The 17,078-nt window shown below is 33.9% G+C and overlaps 2 protein-coding genes and 1 long non-coding RNA gene across 3 annotated transcripts; 1 reads left to right on the forward strand and 2 right to left on the reverse strand.

Moving 5' to 3' along the window:
* Positions 1 to 735: 735 nt before the first annotated feature.
* On the forward strand, positions 736 to 2,746 carry LOC126694923 (uncharacterized). The gene is given in 3 exon segments (XM_050391474.1): positions 736 to 1,319; positions 1,655 to 2,012; positions 2,014 to 2,746. Coding segments are annotated over 3 exon segments (969 nt in total). The 5' UTR covers positions 736 to 1,126; the 3' UTR covers positions 2,432 to 2,746.
* A 4,386-nt stretch (positions 2,747 to 7,132) lies between these two features.
* Positions 7,133 to 11,384, reverse strand: LOC126694925 (uncharacterized). The gene is made up of 2 exons (XR_007645936.1): positions 11,007 to 11,384; positions 7,133 to 7,460 (listed from the first exon to the last, which is right to left on the reverse strand). It is a non-coding gene; the product is annotated as an uncharacterized LOC126694925 (long non-coding RNA).
* On the reverse strand, positions 7,741 to 11,009 carry LOC126694924 (receptor-like protein kinase THESEUS 1). The gene has a single exon (XM_050391475.1). It carries the CDS (start codon positions 10,584 to 10,586, stop codon positions 8,070 to 8,072), a length of 2,517 nt encoding a protein of 838 aa, XP_050247432.1. The 5' UTR covers positions 10,587 to 11,009; the 3' UTR covers positions 7,741 to 8,069.
* Positions 11,385 to 17,078: the final 5,694 nt, after the last annotated feature.

Below are 17,078 nucleotides of genomic sequence, written 5' to 3' on the forward strand. Positions count from 1 at the left end.
CCCATTAGCATTTATTTTTAAAATATTTAGGCCCGAAACACTGTTTGGGAAATATATAGCAATATACCACTTTTTTAGGTACTCGAGCTTGGCAAGCTCGAGTACCATGTTTTTTTAATCCACTATCGCCCCATATTCAAGGAGCCCTATAGTGGCGTTTTTAAGCCCTATAGTGACGTTTTCGAACCCTATAGCGGCGTTTTTAAGCCCCCATACCAGGTTAAGGGGCCCTATAGTGACGTTTTCGAGCCCTATAGCGGCGTTTTCCTGCAAAATTTTTTTTATAAGTCCCCATAACAGGTTCAAGGGGCCCTATAGTGGCGTTTTCAAGCCCTATAATGACGTTTTCGGGCCCTATAGCGGCGTTTTCCTGCAAAATTTTTTTATGAGTCCCATAACAGGTTCAAGAGGCCCTATAGTGGCGTTTTTAAGCCCTATAGTGACGTTTTTGGGCCCTATAGCGGCGTTTTCCTGCAAAATTTTTTTATAAGTCCCATAACAGGTTAAGGGGCCCTATAGTGGCGTTTTTTGGCCCGAAAACGTCACTATAGGGCTTAAAAACGCCACTATAGGGTTCCTTGAATATGGGGCGATAGTGGATTAAAAAAATATGGTACTCGAGCTTGGCAAGCTCGAGTACCTAAAAAAGTGGTATATTGCTATATATTTCCCAAACAGTGTTTCGGGCCTAAATATTTGAAAAATAAATGCTAATGGGCCAAAATCGCCAACACTAACAATTGAAAATAAAATTTTGACGATCTTCTGACCTACAACCACTTTTAAGGTTTAAGTATTAATAGATCTTTTTATCATTCCCTTTGACTTATTTAAGTACCAATCTTTTATATTGCAAGAAACATAAGCAAAGAACACAGAAGCAACAAAATAAAGCAATCTGTTGCGCTTTTACCGGGCAAAATGCCATTTCCCTGATATCACATACATGTACACCGTGAAGGTGTAACGTGCGCACACGTAGAGTTACAATTACTGTATAAAAGGAGGAGATCGATAGGAGAGGGTCACTCGTGCTAAAACCATCAACACCTTCGTGTGCCTTTGAACAGGAGAGTCATGGAGATGATTAACAGGTGTGGCTTATTGATCATATCCTGTTACTCTCATGTCTGGCGCTACAGCCTATGGTAACTATGGTTCCTATAAAGAAACCAAGATCTGCTACAGCCGAAAGAGCAAGTGCTTTCTCAAAAAGATAACTTGCCCTGCCGAATGCCCAACATCAAAACCAAAAGACCCGAAAGCTAAAGTTTGCTATGTCAACTGTGATTCACCTATATGCAAAGCAGCATGCAAACGTAAGACTATCATCCTATTTCAAAATATATTTTTAATTTTTTTACATGAGTAATGACCTGAATACTACAAATTGATGTGTCAAAAAAGAAAGCAAGTCAGTTTATATTGTTAAAATTTACTATTCTCTCATTTACTGTCACGTTTTGGTAAACTTTATTTACGCTGTTGAAGTGGGACAAATCACATTCCTTGCCACGTTAGTTTACAAACCTTTGGTACTAAAATTATTAGCAGGTTTAACATTTTCTTTGGTGTTTTTCTTTCCCTCATATTTTCATGGAAGCAAATAGGAGATAGAATTCTTACTCATAATTTTTTGTCTGATTTTCAATAGATCGCAAACCAAACTGCAATGCCCCCGGGGCAGGATGCTATGATCCACGCTTCATTGGTGGAGATGGCATCGTTTTCTATTTCCATGGCAAGAGTAACGGGAATTTCAGCTTAGTGTCTGATCTCAACCTCCAAATCAATGCCCGCTTCACTGGTCTCCGTCCAGCAGGCAGAACCAGGGACTATACTTGGATTCAAGCCCTTGGTGTCCTCTTTGACACCAAAACTTTCTCACTCGAGGCTATCACAGCAGCAACATGGGATGACGAAGTTGACCATTTGAAATTCTCTTACAATGGGAGGGAATTAGTCATACCAGAAGGCCATCTCTCATAAGAAAAGCCCCGAAAACGACCTTATAGTGGAGAGAACATCAAACAAGAGTAGTGTTGTAGTCACTCTCCCAGAAGTCGCTGAGATATCGGTCAATATGGTGCCTGTGACAAAGGAAGATGATAGAATTCACAACTATCAGATACCTTCAGATGACTGTTTTGCTCATTTGAGATTCTATGGCCTATCCTCAAAAGTTGAAGGAGTTCTAGGCAGGATTTACCAGCCAGATTTCAAGAATCCAGCTAAGCCTGGAGTGGCAATGCCAGTAGTGAGAGGTGAAGACAAGTACAGAACTACATTACTTGTCTCTGCAGATTGCAGTTCTTGTGTTTTCTCTCCAGCTGGAGTTGTGGACCAAAAGGACTCATTGGTGATGGAGTATGGCATGCTAGACTGCGCCGGTGGAGCCACAGGTGGGAATGGAATAGTTTGCAGGAAATAATTAAGTACGAAACTTGATGCATCTTCAAATAATAAATGAAGGCTCTGTTTCTTCCATTGTAAGTGGGACATAGGTAGAAAAAGTGAGGTGGATATTGTTCTCTTAGTAGTGAATTAAAATTCACTACTCTCTCTCTTATATATATATTTCTTTCTTGTTTGCTTGATTGTTTTTCTTTAACCTATTATTCCGGATTTAAGTTCATGCAGCATGTGACCCTTTTCTTTCAATTGCATCCTTCTATGTAAAAGTGCTACAAATTTAGTGTATTCTTCCAATTGCTTCCTTCCATGTAAAAGCTTATAAAATATAGAAATGTGCGTGAAATAAACACCACTTGTAAAAAAAATATGAGTTTGTTAGAGCAATTGCATCAGGTGATGCAAATTTTCCTTCTATTTTGCACAAAAATACTACTTTTTTCTATTTTACACATTCATTTTTACAAAACACCCATATCAGTTTATTTATTCTACACATTAATTCAATAAAATATTCATTTTTTAATAATTTTTTATTACTCTCCCTCACCGCCCCTCTCTCTCACAAACCAACACTCTCTCATAGACCTAGACCCAAAACTCTCTCACAGACCCAAACCCAACACGCAAAGAAAAGTAGCAGTTGTTTTCGTTGGCGTGCGAGCTTCGTTGTTTTCGTCGGCGTCTGGTTGCAGCGGTCCGGTGATCAAAATGGCTCGCTTCTTAGATCAGTATTCTTATGCTCGTCTTAGCACTGAAGATCCAGGTCCTTCAAGCCTTTTTTGTTGATAATTTTCTTTATTTCTTGTTTGGTTGGTGAGAAAGTGATGGAAAAAGAGTAGAAATAGAAGGAAAGATGATCGGCAACCAAAGATTTGTTAAATTTCTCTGTGTTTGGTTAATTTTCTTTATTTCTTGTGTTTCTCTGTGTTTTTCTCGGCAACCAAATAAATCCTATGTAATACTAATTTCTTGTTTTACTTTATTTTGGAAGAAATTTTTTGATGTGGTGTTCTCTGTTGATGCATGGTGTGGCGTTCTCTGATGATCGGCGACAGTGAGAGTGAGGTGAGAGTGAGAGCAACCAGAGAGACATAGAGAAAGAGAGAGAAAAAACTAATAAAATAATAAATGCAAGTGCTACAGTAACCGTGCATATATGCATAGTTACTGTAACAATTGTGCATAAATTCACAATTTTACACCCATTGATGTGGGTTTTTTTGGCTCAAAATGTGTAAAATGAGCACCTTTAAAATGTGTGTGAAATAAACACCACTTTTAAAAGAATGTGGGTTTGTATCTATAACAAACACGTCCCAAATGAAAATGATACTATACTTTTAATGAATATATAAAGCAACAAAAACACTAATAAAAAAAATTATACAAAATTTATGGACATGTGACATTAGAGCATGGCACAAGAGTACGTTGCTTGTGTAGTCAATCAAAAATAACAAATTTTCTTGAAAGATAATTGTTTTTTGAAGGATGAAAAAAGATTTTTCTTTCAAAATTTGAATAACAGACTTTCATTAGTCTTGAAATTGAAATATATATTAAAGTGTTAAAGTTTAAAGATGGAAAGTAAAACATTTCAATAGTTTAGGATGAAAAAAGAATTTTTAAAGTTTAGAAATAAAAATAATATTTTAGCCATGTTTTTTAAGGGATGTATTAACCATGGGCAATATGAAATGTCATGATTTTCATAAAGGTACCAATTCAAAATTTCAAATTGTCAAGAACTCATTGTAAAGATTATTAAATGATGTAACAGACCGGCCTATATTTTAGCAGCAGAAGCAAACAACAAATTAAAGTGCGATTCCTTGCTTGATTGAAGGATGCTCTCTTTCCTATATTGCCCATCACATCAGTACAGATGTACAATCACTTATTTGATTAAAAAAAATGAGTCCATGTTTCATATATATATATATATATATATATATATATCTCTCTCTCTCAACCCTTAATTTTCAAAATACCAACTCTAACTAAATGTTTTCTGGTCAATATATATCTAATCAATTTTGAGTCTAATGAACTTTCTAAATAAGGGTGTGTTTAGGTACCATTTATTTGCTAAAAATTGAAAACTTATTACTAAAAGCACTGCAACAAAATAATTTTTAAAAATGTAAATAGTGTCGTAGGACCCAAAAATGCATTGGCATGTGTGTTTTTGCGTTTTTGGCTGGATCGTGAATAGTGCTATGGGACCTAGCTAAAAATGTAAACAATAGACTGCACGTTGGAAACGTGCAATCCAAACACACACTAAGTTATATACCACTTTTATTATTCGTATAGCGTTGTTTAGGCATTCACCATTCTTATAATTGTGTCCCACACACATTGGGTAATTACGGTAAAAAAAAAAAAAAAAAAAAAAATTAGGATAACCCAAAAATGCTTATTAAGAGTTTTGAACCTAGAAATTTACATATCTTATCAAGTTTTGGAAACCACCAAACAACCTCTTACATATTGATCTCCAGCTTAATAACTACATTGCATTACATGGTGATATAATTTTAGTTAAATTATTTATTTGGTCACTGAATTATTGGATTCAGTTCTATTTATTTCATTAACTACTAATGGTATCAATTAAGCACTTCAAATTTGAAAACCAAATCACATCATCATTGGAGCTTCTTTATGTTAAAATCTTCAGAGAATCAGCTTGTGGCAAGTAGAAAAATGTCAACACCTGGGCTAACTACCTTGCGACATTTGTCAACAAGAAGTAATGTTCATTATTTATTTATTTTTTTAATGAACGGAATGCCAGAGATCAAACATTTTTCGCATCAACTCATGTGACTATAGTGGATGGAGCAACATTTTTCACTTAGATTCATTATTGATACCATTTTTATTATAGAGGATGACTATATGCGACTCCCTCACTGTTTTAGATGAAAGGGGCACAATTTTAAAATTTCAACAGGTTCTTATCTTGCCCAAACAGGCTTCTCATCAATGGTTTTCCAAATTTTCTTTTGCACTTCTAGATTTATTCATTGTTCTAATCCCAACGACATAATCTCACTGTGGTCGTTTATATTGATCTCATCATCTTAACATGAAAAAAATTGAAGCAAATTGAGAATGCCAAAACAATCTTGAGCGAATGCTTCAAGCTTTCAAACTTAAATACCTTGGGAATTTGAAATATTTCTTGAGCAAAAAGTTTGCTCAGCCAAATAAGGGGTTCTTATTATCACAATGCAACTATTCTCTTGAAATTCTTAAAGATACAAGATTTTTGGTTGCAAATTCATCTAAATCTCCAACATTGTCATCTCATTTTATCCTAAACCGTATGATTTGGCTACGACTAGGGAAGGGAGAAGGCTTGCATTTTTTTATTAAGTGATGCGACTTACGGTTTTAATGTTGAGGTCTGGCATTGTGGGTTTTGTGAAGGTTTTGATTGGCTTTGGGTCTTTGGTTGTTTGAGATTTTAGTGTGGAAAAACCGTAAATGAATTTTGTTTAAGAACTAAAGAGAAATAGAAAGAAACTTTCTAATTGATTATTGATGAGGTTAGCTATTTTTTTTTTTTTAGAACTCAAATTAAATTTATAAGTTTCTTTGTAGATTTTTTACTACTATTTAATATTTAATTAGCATTTAGTGCAATATCTATATGAGCCACACCGATAAAAGTAAAAGTCAATAATGATTTCAAGGTGTTTTCTAGGGTTTTTTTTTTTTTGGGGGGGGGGGGGGGGAGAGAGAGAGAGAGAGAGAGAGAGAGAGGGGTTAGGATATGGAAACCTAGCTATAGGCAATTAAATATTGATAAATTGAAATTTTTTTTTAAAGATCACATTCTCTCTATACTAGTACTTTCAAATGATTTCCTTTCATCGAGATAATAAAATAAAAGTATTTGGGGCTAGGGTCTTAGTATCTGATTTAGGAATTGTTTGGGAGGTTGCTTGAATTTCTGTAATTTTAGGATATGAAGGTATTTTATACTTTAAATTATTATTTAGAGATTTCAAATCATTTAATTAGTTTAAAAAAAAATTCTATTTTTTATAGTAAATATTATAAAATGTTATAATCTCCTAGAACTATAAAAATTTGGAAAAAAAAAAAAAAAAAAAAAAACACTAAACTAGGCAGTTCCAATCTCAAAAATCTAGATTAGTAAAGCAATTCCACTCAATATTTGAAAACCAATTCTAGGAAAAAAAGAAAATATAAAATATGAATTTAGAAGATCGAGCTTCAAAGCAGTTGCAATATTTTGGGAAAAACATAAATATTGTACAACAAAATGAGTATTATATATTGGTCTTAAAAAACATAAAAATTATTTCAATCAAAATTGCAAAATATTGGTATATCGCGCAGGATGTTATCTAATTATATTAAAAGTCGTAGTTCCATATTGAAAATAAAAGAAGTGAGGAGGTATGTCATTGCTTATAAAAAGAGTAGTGGTGTGGCTTTGTTGTGTATGAGAGAGTTAGAAGCAAAGTTTTGTCTTGTGAAAAAGGTAAAGACTTAAGCTTTGCCTAGTGGGTTAGTGTGAGGGCACCTTTGAGTTTATTTAGATTTTGGGTTAGCTTATATTTGAGAGTTTTTTTTTTTTTTTTTTTTGGTAAGAGTTTGTGTGGTTGTAATTCATATTATTCACAATGTTGTTGTGGTGTTTGCTATTTTATTATTTTTCCATATATTTCACAACAACTTACCACACCCACAACCAACCAAATTATACTAAGATTACAACGTTGCCATCCATATGGCTTCAAATCCAGTATACAAAACATATCGAGATTAATTGTTATGTAATAAGTGAAAGACCAAAACGAGCTCATCCAAACTACAAATTTACCTACAAGTCAACAACCTGATGATCCCCAAGTTGATTTTCTTAATGGCAAGTTGGGAGTTATAAACATATGCTCAAACTTGGAGTGTTAAAGAAGGCCAAACCAACTTGGGAAATTCACCAACCCCAAACCCTTCAACAGCAATACCATCTGTCCATCTCCACATAATCAGCAACATCAAATCTACAAGGCAACGAATATAATAAAGATAGATAGAACTTATTATATAGAATACAGATATAACTTATGTAAGGATTTTGCATGCAGAAATTTTGTACATAAAATAGCTCTATAAAATTACAAAGCAATGAAAAAATAGCAAATAAAAGAATCTGTGGATGTAGCCATGTAGGCATTCAGCCGAACCACTTAAAAACTTTTTTCTCTCTTCTTTGTTTTGTCTTCGTTTTTTCACACACCAATCTCTCTCAAACTAAGAAAGAACAGAAACCAACAAATACAATAGACGCAAATACAATCATATCTCTTAATTGTATAAAAACATGGGCAGCTGCCCTGATAGATTTATACAAAGACAACGATACAATATTTATGGTACCTAAGATACAATTTTTGATTGGTCAATTGGCACCCATCACTCAACTATATTACAAACTAAACAAATTGTGGACGAAAAATTGAGGTAAAAATTAAAAGAAGAGAATAATGAAATTAAAAGCAACCTTCAATCATTCAGGTATGGTCTTTCCAATTACTATCCGAGCCAAGATGGCCATGTCTTTCACAAGGCATCTGGTGACCAGGATCACAAATAATGAAAGTCTTATCTTCTCATCTCCCACGAGGATTTACTAACTGAGAAAATACAGCACTTGTTGCAGCATCTTCTCCATCTTCATCTGTGCCATTGCCCCCATCAATCATACTTACGCTGTTATCAAATGGCTCAAGCGGGGTCAATGGGATCCCCGGAATGTGATTTGTGCTGTTGTCTTCAGGCTCCATTAGTGCAGATGAGGTCTCCTCAAGCTGAAGTGCGTATTCAAGATTCCACAGGACATCTCCCATTGATGGCCTGTCGACCCCATGCTCAGCCAGGCACTTCTCAGCTGTTTCACCAAATTTCTTAAGAGAAGCTGGATTCACCTTCCCCACCAGATTTGAGTCCATGACTTGATCAAGCATGCCCTTCTTTTGCCAAGTCATTGCCCATTCTGCTATATTGACTTGCTCCCTGGGAAGAACAGGATTCAAAGCTGGCCTTGTGCAGAGAACTTCCATTAGGACTACCCCAAATGAATACACATCTGATTTCTCTGTCAGCTGTTGCCTTCTAAAGTATTCAGGGTCAAGGTAACCAAAACTACCTTTAACAGCTGTACTCACATGTGTCTGATCAAGAGATGGACCAGTTTTTGAGAGCCCAAAATCAGCAACTTTGGCTACAAAGTTCTCGTCCAAGAGAATATTGGTAGTCTTCACATCTCGGTGAATTATGCTTTGAGCTGCACCAGTGTGGAGATAATGGAGCCCCCTTGCAGCGCCAATGCAAATTTCAAGCCGTTGCTTCCATGACAGAGATGGTAGATCTGTTCCATACAAATGGCTTCTGAGGGGTCCATTAGCCATGTATTCATAGACAAGAATCATTTCTGACCTTTCATCACAGTAGCCAATAAGTGACACAAGGTGGCGATGGCGGAGCTTGGATAACATCTCAATCTCAGTTCGGAATTCAGCAATACCCTGTTCAGATCTGGAATTTCCTCTTTTAACAGCTACATTTGTCCCATCTTCTAGCGTTCCCTTGTAAACCCTGCCAAAACCCCCAACCCCAAGAAGTAGACTCTCATCAAACTTGTTTGTTGCGTCCAAGATTTCTTGGAACATGAAGAGCCGGCCAAGATTGGAGGAAGCTAATGAGATGCAGCTGGCTGTTCCACTCTTTTGGGAAGTTGTGGACATTTTTGTCATGGTCTGAGAGTTCCCATATAAGGGCAAAGGCAGCCATGGATGCCCTTGCTGAGGAGTCTTTGACTTGCGGGCCACCAAGAAGCAACACAAACCAATTACCACCATTGCCACTACAGCTACTACAATAGAACCCACTATGATTCCAACATTAATGTTCTTTGAGGGTGAACTAGGAAGGAGACTCTCAACGGACAAAGGCCCATCCAAGCTCCTAAATTTATTGCTGATCTTCATAATCTCAAGCCCATTGATAGTTGCATTAGTGGTTTCAGCCACAATATCTGGACCAACACTAACAGTCAAAGTATCTGAATCGACTGAAGAGTTGGAAACAAAGTCTTTATAGTAAGGCACAGACAGGTCATTGGTAATGGATGATAGATCAAGACTCGGAAGAGCAGTATCATCATTTATGAAGAGGTTGAAAACTAGAGTGTTTAAAGACATGCTTACAATATCACAGAAATGCACCCGAACAAAATACGTGAAGTTTCGATCAACAGTAAATACCCAGGTTATGTTGAAATTGACTACAGGGACATTTGCATTTCCCATCATTTCGGCACTGGCATAAACCAAATTAGGTGCTGTTTCGGGGGTGACGGAAATTGGGTATTTTATGATTGCGGGGTTGACTGACACATTCACTGCAGAACTGTTCACATGAAGGTACTTCACATCATTCTCCCAAGTTCTTCCAAGAGTATCATTTTGAGCAGTGAGCAAAGGACCCCCCATATTTAGCCGGTAAACAGTTTCAAGGGCAAGTTCAGAAAGGCCACTAAAAGGAGCAGTTGGATTTAGAGCCAATGCCTGGTCAGGAAGCACCTCATCCGGGATTGAGACAACTTCAATTGCATTAATAAACGCAATTGAATTGTTCAAAGGAATGAAAGTAAGGGTCAAGGTATTGGAAGTCACATTGATTGCATACTCCTTGGACATATATGAACCATTATAATTGTTGAAAGTGAAATTGTTTAGGAGCACAAAATCATCAGTGACTACAGACATCAAGGCAGATTTCAAGTTTTGGCCTGGCTTTGGAATAGTGTAAAAATAGAGCCGGAGCCAATGCCGGCCTTTCTGCTCAATTCCAAATTTATAAGAAGATATGCCCAAGAAAACTCGAGCAGATTGGTAGATTGGAGATGGAACACTAGAATTGGAACTAGCAATACTAGAATTGTCAAATTTTAGGACAAGTGAAGAATGCTCTGAATCAGGAACAAAAATTCGATCCTGGAAGGTGACATTTTTGGAAGAACCACAAGCAATTAAGTAGTTGTCAACAGGAGTGAATGAGGCAAATGTTCCATGCCTTACAAACAGAAAAACAATCAGAACCAAAGGTACCAACTTCATTTCTTTCATCTCACCAATTCTAATATCTCAGATCCCAAAAGAGCCTAATAAACCAAAAGGACACCTAATGCCCAAGTTAGCCTAACTTTCAATCCAGTAAGATCTGAAAAAACCCAATTCCAAAAGACCCAAATCTACCATACACAAACCTTCAGAGTCCCAAAATGCTACAAACCCACCGAGTTCCCAATCACTCTTACACAGAACCCCACAACTACAGCAACCCCAGATCTATCTAACGCAATGCTCAACAAAGACACCCTCTATCACAAGGACCATACAAAGTACTAGAATCTTAAGTTCTTTAAAATTACACAATAAACAAAAATGCAAATTTTTTGCTCAAGCATATAGACCAAACTCTAATATGCTAGAAGCTCTCTAACATATAAACAGACAAAAACTTAAAAGGTTCATGAGGACCCTTACCTCATTCAGGGACCCAAATGTACACCATCTGCTAAAGACTGAAATGTGTCTGAAACAAAGAGAAAAAACCCAGTTGAGATTACATGAATCCCACCATGAAAACCCATGAAGTAGAGCTTTTTAGTGCAGCTGCCACCACCTTTTTCCAGGCTGTGCATTAGGCTGTCATTGTACAGAAAGAAGAGGACCCCACAAGAGGAAGGTATAGGAAAGAAAAAGGATGTGAAACTTCAAAGCTCATGCCACTCACATAAAAGGTTATTGTAGTTTGATCTGGATACTCAGAATCTTTAGAAAGATTGGAATATTATAACAGAAAAAGCCATGAAAGTTCTGCTGCTACTGTGCTTTTTTTTTAACTATTAAGGTTTCATAAAATAAAATAAAATAAATGTAGTATAGACTGTGGACTCATAGATATTTATTTAATATAATCCATTATTTTATTTTTTTACTTTTTTCTTAGAGGGGAATGGTTGCTTTGCTGGGACCAACAATCACTGGGACCCGCTTCTACGCGGCTTGAGAAGAAGGGGAAGCGGAGTTAGCGGCGTTAATTGACGGAGTTTGATGCCTGTAGACTGTGGTGTCCTTGTTTCCCTACACCGACTATGTTTTGCATGTCGACATTGAATTTATTATCATTATCATTATCATTATTCATTACCTCGTAGATCGTTACTCATCTATTGCAAATTAAAGTATGTGACTTCGTTTCTCAAAAAAAAAAAAGTGTGTGACTTCATCGTAAGAGTTTTAATATTGTTTTACAATTATATCCTCCTCAGTAGGAGTTAAACCTGTTCCAATAATAATGTTATTGTTTATTTTCAAGACTTTTTTTAATATATTTATTTATTTAAACTTAACCTTCGATTTATTTTCAAAATTCATCCCAACAAAGCCTAGCTAAGAAGTAACAAAAATAGGAATTAGAAAAATCATCCTCATTTTTTGGCTTATTGCCAATAGTTTTCTGAAAATACTTGTTTCCAATAGTTTATTTTAAAAAATTAAAATTTATTCAATAATCTAGGAGTAACATTTCTTTTCTATTTTTTAAGGATGGTTTTTTTCACATTTTTTTAGAAGGAAAAAAAAAAAAAAAAAAAAAAAAACACTTGAATGAAAGTTTCATCATGAATTTAATTATTAGGGTTCACGATTATATGAGAGAAAAACAAAAGTCCTTGAGTTCTAAATAATAACTCTTAAAAAATGTATAGAATATTAAAAAATTAACAATGAGTTTTAGTTGGCAATCGAGTGTTCAAAGACTTTGTTCTAGCAACTGGTGTCGGTGGCCTGGTGGTAGGAAACACCTAAAAGACAATCAATGCCAATGGTCAGAGACGTTGCACCACAACTAAGGCCAGAGGTCCGATAACCAAAGATGTCATTTTGGCAACCAGTGTTGGTGGTCTGGTCACCAGAGCCTCCACTCTAACTATCGATTCAAGCAATATGGTCATCAAACTTCAAACATTATCGACTTTTGTGTTGAGCTATTAGTTTTGATGATTTACTTGAACAATTTTATTTGTCATCCCAAACACTTAAAAATATTCTACTATATATTTTTCACATGTAAACTATTTTATATTTAAAAATATTTTATTTCAAAAAGTAAATATGTATATTCTCCTTCCTACTAAGTGTACTCAAATTTTCGTGTCCTAAAAAATTATTAGATATTACGGTCTTTACAGACTTTTTTTTTTTTTTTTTTTTTTTGGGATCAGTTTTACAGACATTTTTGTTTTTGTTTTCTATTTCCATTATTTAAAAATATTGAACCAATTGACCATGGTTTTGAAGTTCAAACCGGACAGTACAATCCGACCGGTTAATCAAAACCGTTTACTAAGACAATTTTTTTAACACCTAAAACTAGGTTTGCAATATTTTTACAATAAATTACAGATAGTTTATTATTATAAGTTCAATTTTAACCTAATATTACCATTTTTTTTCTCCAACAATAACAATAAGTAATATCCTACCATTTAAAATTTTTTGTAAAAATGTTATAGACATATAACCTCTCTGAGTTAAAAAGTTAAAAAGTCAGTATACCGTATGATCCGCGGTTGAACCGCCCGGGATTGAAAACTGTAAATAGTTTTTCAAGCCAAAGCTGTGAAAAAAAAAATTAAAAGAAAAGAGAAGAAGAAGTTATTTACAGCACCCTCTCACCATTTTTAAGAAAACCCCAGGAAAAATAAATCAAAACAAAGAACTAAAAAGAAAATGACAGTATAAGAAGATATAACTCTCCGATAATCCGCCTCCACAAGCCACCAGATCCAAAACTTTGGTCCTCATCGTCCGTTGCACCTCCAGTCGATGACCGGCGATCGGATCTCTCCAAATCAGTGCACAGTGGCACTGAGACTCTTTCTCCCTTACTCAGACTGTTGTGTTTTCTTTTCTTTTGCTGAGATTTCTTTGGATTGATTAGGTCGTTTTCTGTTTGGTAAAGGTGTTTATAGCCTAGTTAATATCCCCAGTCAAGTCTATCTTCTTGCCCACTGTATACGGGTCTCTGTTTTGGCCAGTCAAATCTCTTTCTTTTCACTTCACAAAAAATAAAAAATAAAAACTCTTTCTTTTAATTAAATTTATTATATTTAGGTTTTAGATTAAACTCAAAAAAAAAAAAAAGGTTTTAGATTGATATACGTGCATTAGCTTTAAGAGCTAAGAGCTTTAAATTTATTACAGTACCACTGGACCCCTACTGCCACAATAGGCAGTGGCTTTAAGAGCTGTAGTCTTAGTCAAGTCTCCTTTTTAATGTTTTAATAATATTTTATATTATATTTAAATTTGGAAATATCGGTTTTCTATTTAGTTACTTTTTTATTTGAATTATCACTTCTTCTTTTTTTAGATTTTTTATTTATTTATTAGTTACTTCAGTAATGATCTTTCATCTAAAATTAACTAATTTTTATAATAAGTAAATCAACTATGATATTTGTATTTGTTTATTTATTATGTTTGTTTAGGATTTAATATTTTTTATTTGTTTTTTGAAAACTATAATATGAAAAATACATTTAAAAATATATCTCTATATTTACCTGGGGTGTATTTTAATTTTTTTACTAATTTAATATATTTATTTATATTTAATTAATTATGACGTCTCATGGGTTGACCTCGGTTCAATTTCAATTTAATCTTAAAAATTTTAATTTTTTCTTTAATGAATGTTCTATTTTCAAAACCAAGCAATTCATGTTGCGTTTTAATCAATGGATACATAATACATGTTACCATAATCAAGAAAATAGATGTTTAAACAAAATTTCCTGTTATCATATCCATATTCAATAAAATTGATTCATCACGATCGGATAATAATGTCATAGACCTACTTTGGCAGTATTCTCAAGGGTTCACTAAAGGATATGACAAAGGTTAGTTGGCTTCCATTAATGTCTCTCACTTTAGCCTAATTCCGGTTAAACCCTACCGTTTCAATGACCAATCATGGAGTTGATTTTTTTTTTTTTTTTTGTAAACCCAATCGTGTGGTTTATTTGTTCTTGGATCAGGTTGATATCTCATAGTACAATCGATATGAAATGTATGATGGCTCTCTGACAATTAGATATTAAATGCAAAACATTACATGATCTTTTTCTCTTTTGATTGATAAAAAATTACTAAGCAAATTTAGTGTGCGTTTGAATACAGCCTATTTTGCTAAAAATTAAAAATTAAAAACAATAAAAAAAATAACTTTTTTTTACTATTTATTACTGTTTAGCACTGTTTATTGGTCTAAATACACTGTTCATGGCCAATGAACAGTGCATAACACGCTAGTTAAAAAAAAAAAAAAAAAAAAAAAAAAAGCCAAAAACGTGACTTTACTCCAGACGCAGACGTAGACGCAAACAACCCTATCCAAACAAAGCTCTAGTGTGCGTTTGCGTAGTGACAAAGTGCCATTTTGCGTGCATTTGCGTTTCACTTGACTGGTCCCATAGCACTGTTTATGGACCAGCCAAGTGATGAAAAACGCGTGAACAGTATTTTCAGTAATAAAAAATATTTTGCTATAATATTTTCAATAATAAATTTTTTAGTTTTTAGTAAAATAAACGGTATCCAAACAGGCTCATAATAACGTAGTTGTATTAAAAAAAATGACAGTTGTTAACTTGTTATTTTATTCAAGCTAAGCAATAGACAGCTAATAACTACTCTCAACCTACGTACAAAATATGAGTAAAAAGTAGATTCTAATTAGCACAACTAGTAATCCTAAAATCTTTTATTGTCAAATAAGAAATTTAAATTTCGATCCTTTCCTATACCAAAATTAATTGGTTTCATTAGTGTTTGGGTCTGATAATAAAGAACAATCATCAAAAGCATATGTCATAGATTGAAACTATTTCTAAACTTTTGCTAAGAACCTTGTAATTGAACTGTCATTTCCCCCATGCACAAAGTGCTTAGGGGTATATGGGGAAAGAGTTTGAGTTGCGACTTCGCCGACTTGCGAGATTAGTAACATATTAATTTCAATTATCTCTAAAAAAAGATTAGTCATATAAAAAGTACTCATTAGATTATAATGGTGGGACAAAATTTAGTTACAAAATTAGTTGTAACATTAGTTACAACTTTACTCAATATCTTTTTTTATTGAAGGTGAATTTTGACAAATCCACAATTGGATAATTACATTTTCTTCTTATATTCTTTATACTAACAATTTTTTTTTTAGAAAATAAAGATCAATAACTATGTTATTAATTAATTGTTTAAATTACATGTTTTTATAATTTAAAATTATGCATAAAATATAAATTTATAAATCATATAGTAAATAATATTCAATTGACATAAAATTTGATATGTATATTAAAAGTATAAAAAATATATAATTCAACGATTAGGTTTTCAAAAATAACATAAACCAAAATTAACTACAAATTAAGAGTAACATTAACCAAATTGACTCCTGCCAAAGACTAAATCGACAATGACCATCAAATATATTCTAAAACAAAACAAATGGCTTTTTAGGCCGCTCGAAATACCATCTCTGTATAAATAATAAATAATATTTATAAAAAGAAAACAAATAATAAATTAATAATAATTTCACGACGTTAAGTGACCGTTACATGGCGGCATCCAGCTGTGACATGGATGACACCTAGCAGGAGTAGTGAGAGAATGGGAACAAGACGAGACGACCGTTTGCAATTTGACGAAAACATGTCTTTCTGTTGATTCTACGTTATCATTTTCTATAATCCGCCTCCTTCCCGCACATGGCCTCGGACACCAATGTCCTTATCAGTTTCTATTACTTTTAACATTTTCTAGTTTATACTTGAGTATTGTTGAAAGTTTTTTTTTTTTTTTTTTTTTTTTTTTTTTTTTTTTTTTGTCTTAATTTTTTTCTTTTGACTATTTTTTTTTTTTTTTCTTTTTTGGACGTGGACCAATTCATATATACAAGCTGGATATTTCTAATCAGTCACTCAAGGCATATAACATGCAAGAGACATATCGACATTCACGGCAACATTGCGGTGGGCCAAAGACTTTCCAATGCAAATTTGCAAGTAAACTCAATCAATAAGGAAATATTAGCATCACCAATAGAGAATGAGGGTTTTTTTTTTTTTTTTTTTTTTTTTTTTTTGAGAATACTAAATATTCTTAACACACATGAGGAGAGAAGAGAAGATCTTAAAGAAATTTACAGTGGTGTATATCCAAAAAAGCCTAACTCTTGAATATACACTTGACACATGATTAGCGCATATGCTAATGTGTGCCAAAGACAACTTCGGCTCTGCCATGAGCTTTGCTCTAACATGAGCCTCCTGTAATAGGTTTTTTTTTTTTTTTTTTTTTTTTTTTTTTTTTTTTTTTGTGTAAGTTTGTTGGGATCTCTAGATGGAAAGTGGTCATGATGCAAATTGGTTAAGGGAGAATAAAGTATTTTTTATATTGAAAGATGCTACGTCTACAACATTTTTATAATAAATCACAGGTGGTTAATTGTTATTGGTTCAAATTTGAAACTAACACTAA

Source organism: Quercus robur, chromosome 8, assembly GCF_932294415.1.
Source record: "Quercus robur chromosome 8, dhQueRobu3.1, whole genome shotgun sequence".
Lineage (NCBI taxonomy): Eukaryota > Viridiplantae > Streptophyta > Magnoliopsida > Fagales > Fagaceae > Quercus > Quercus robur.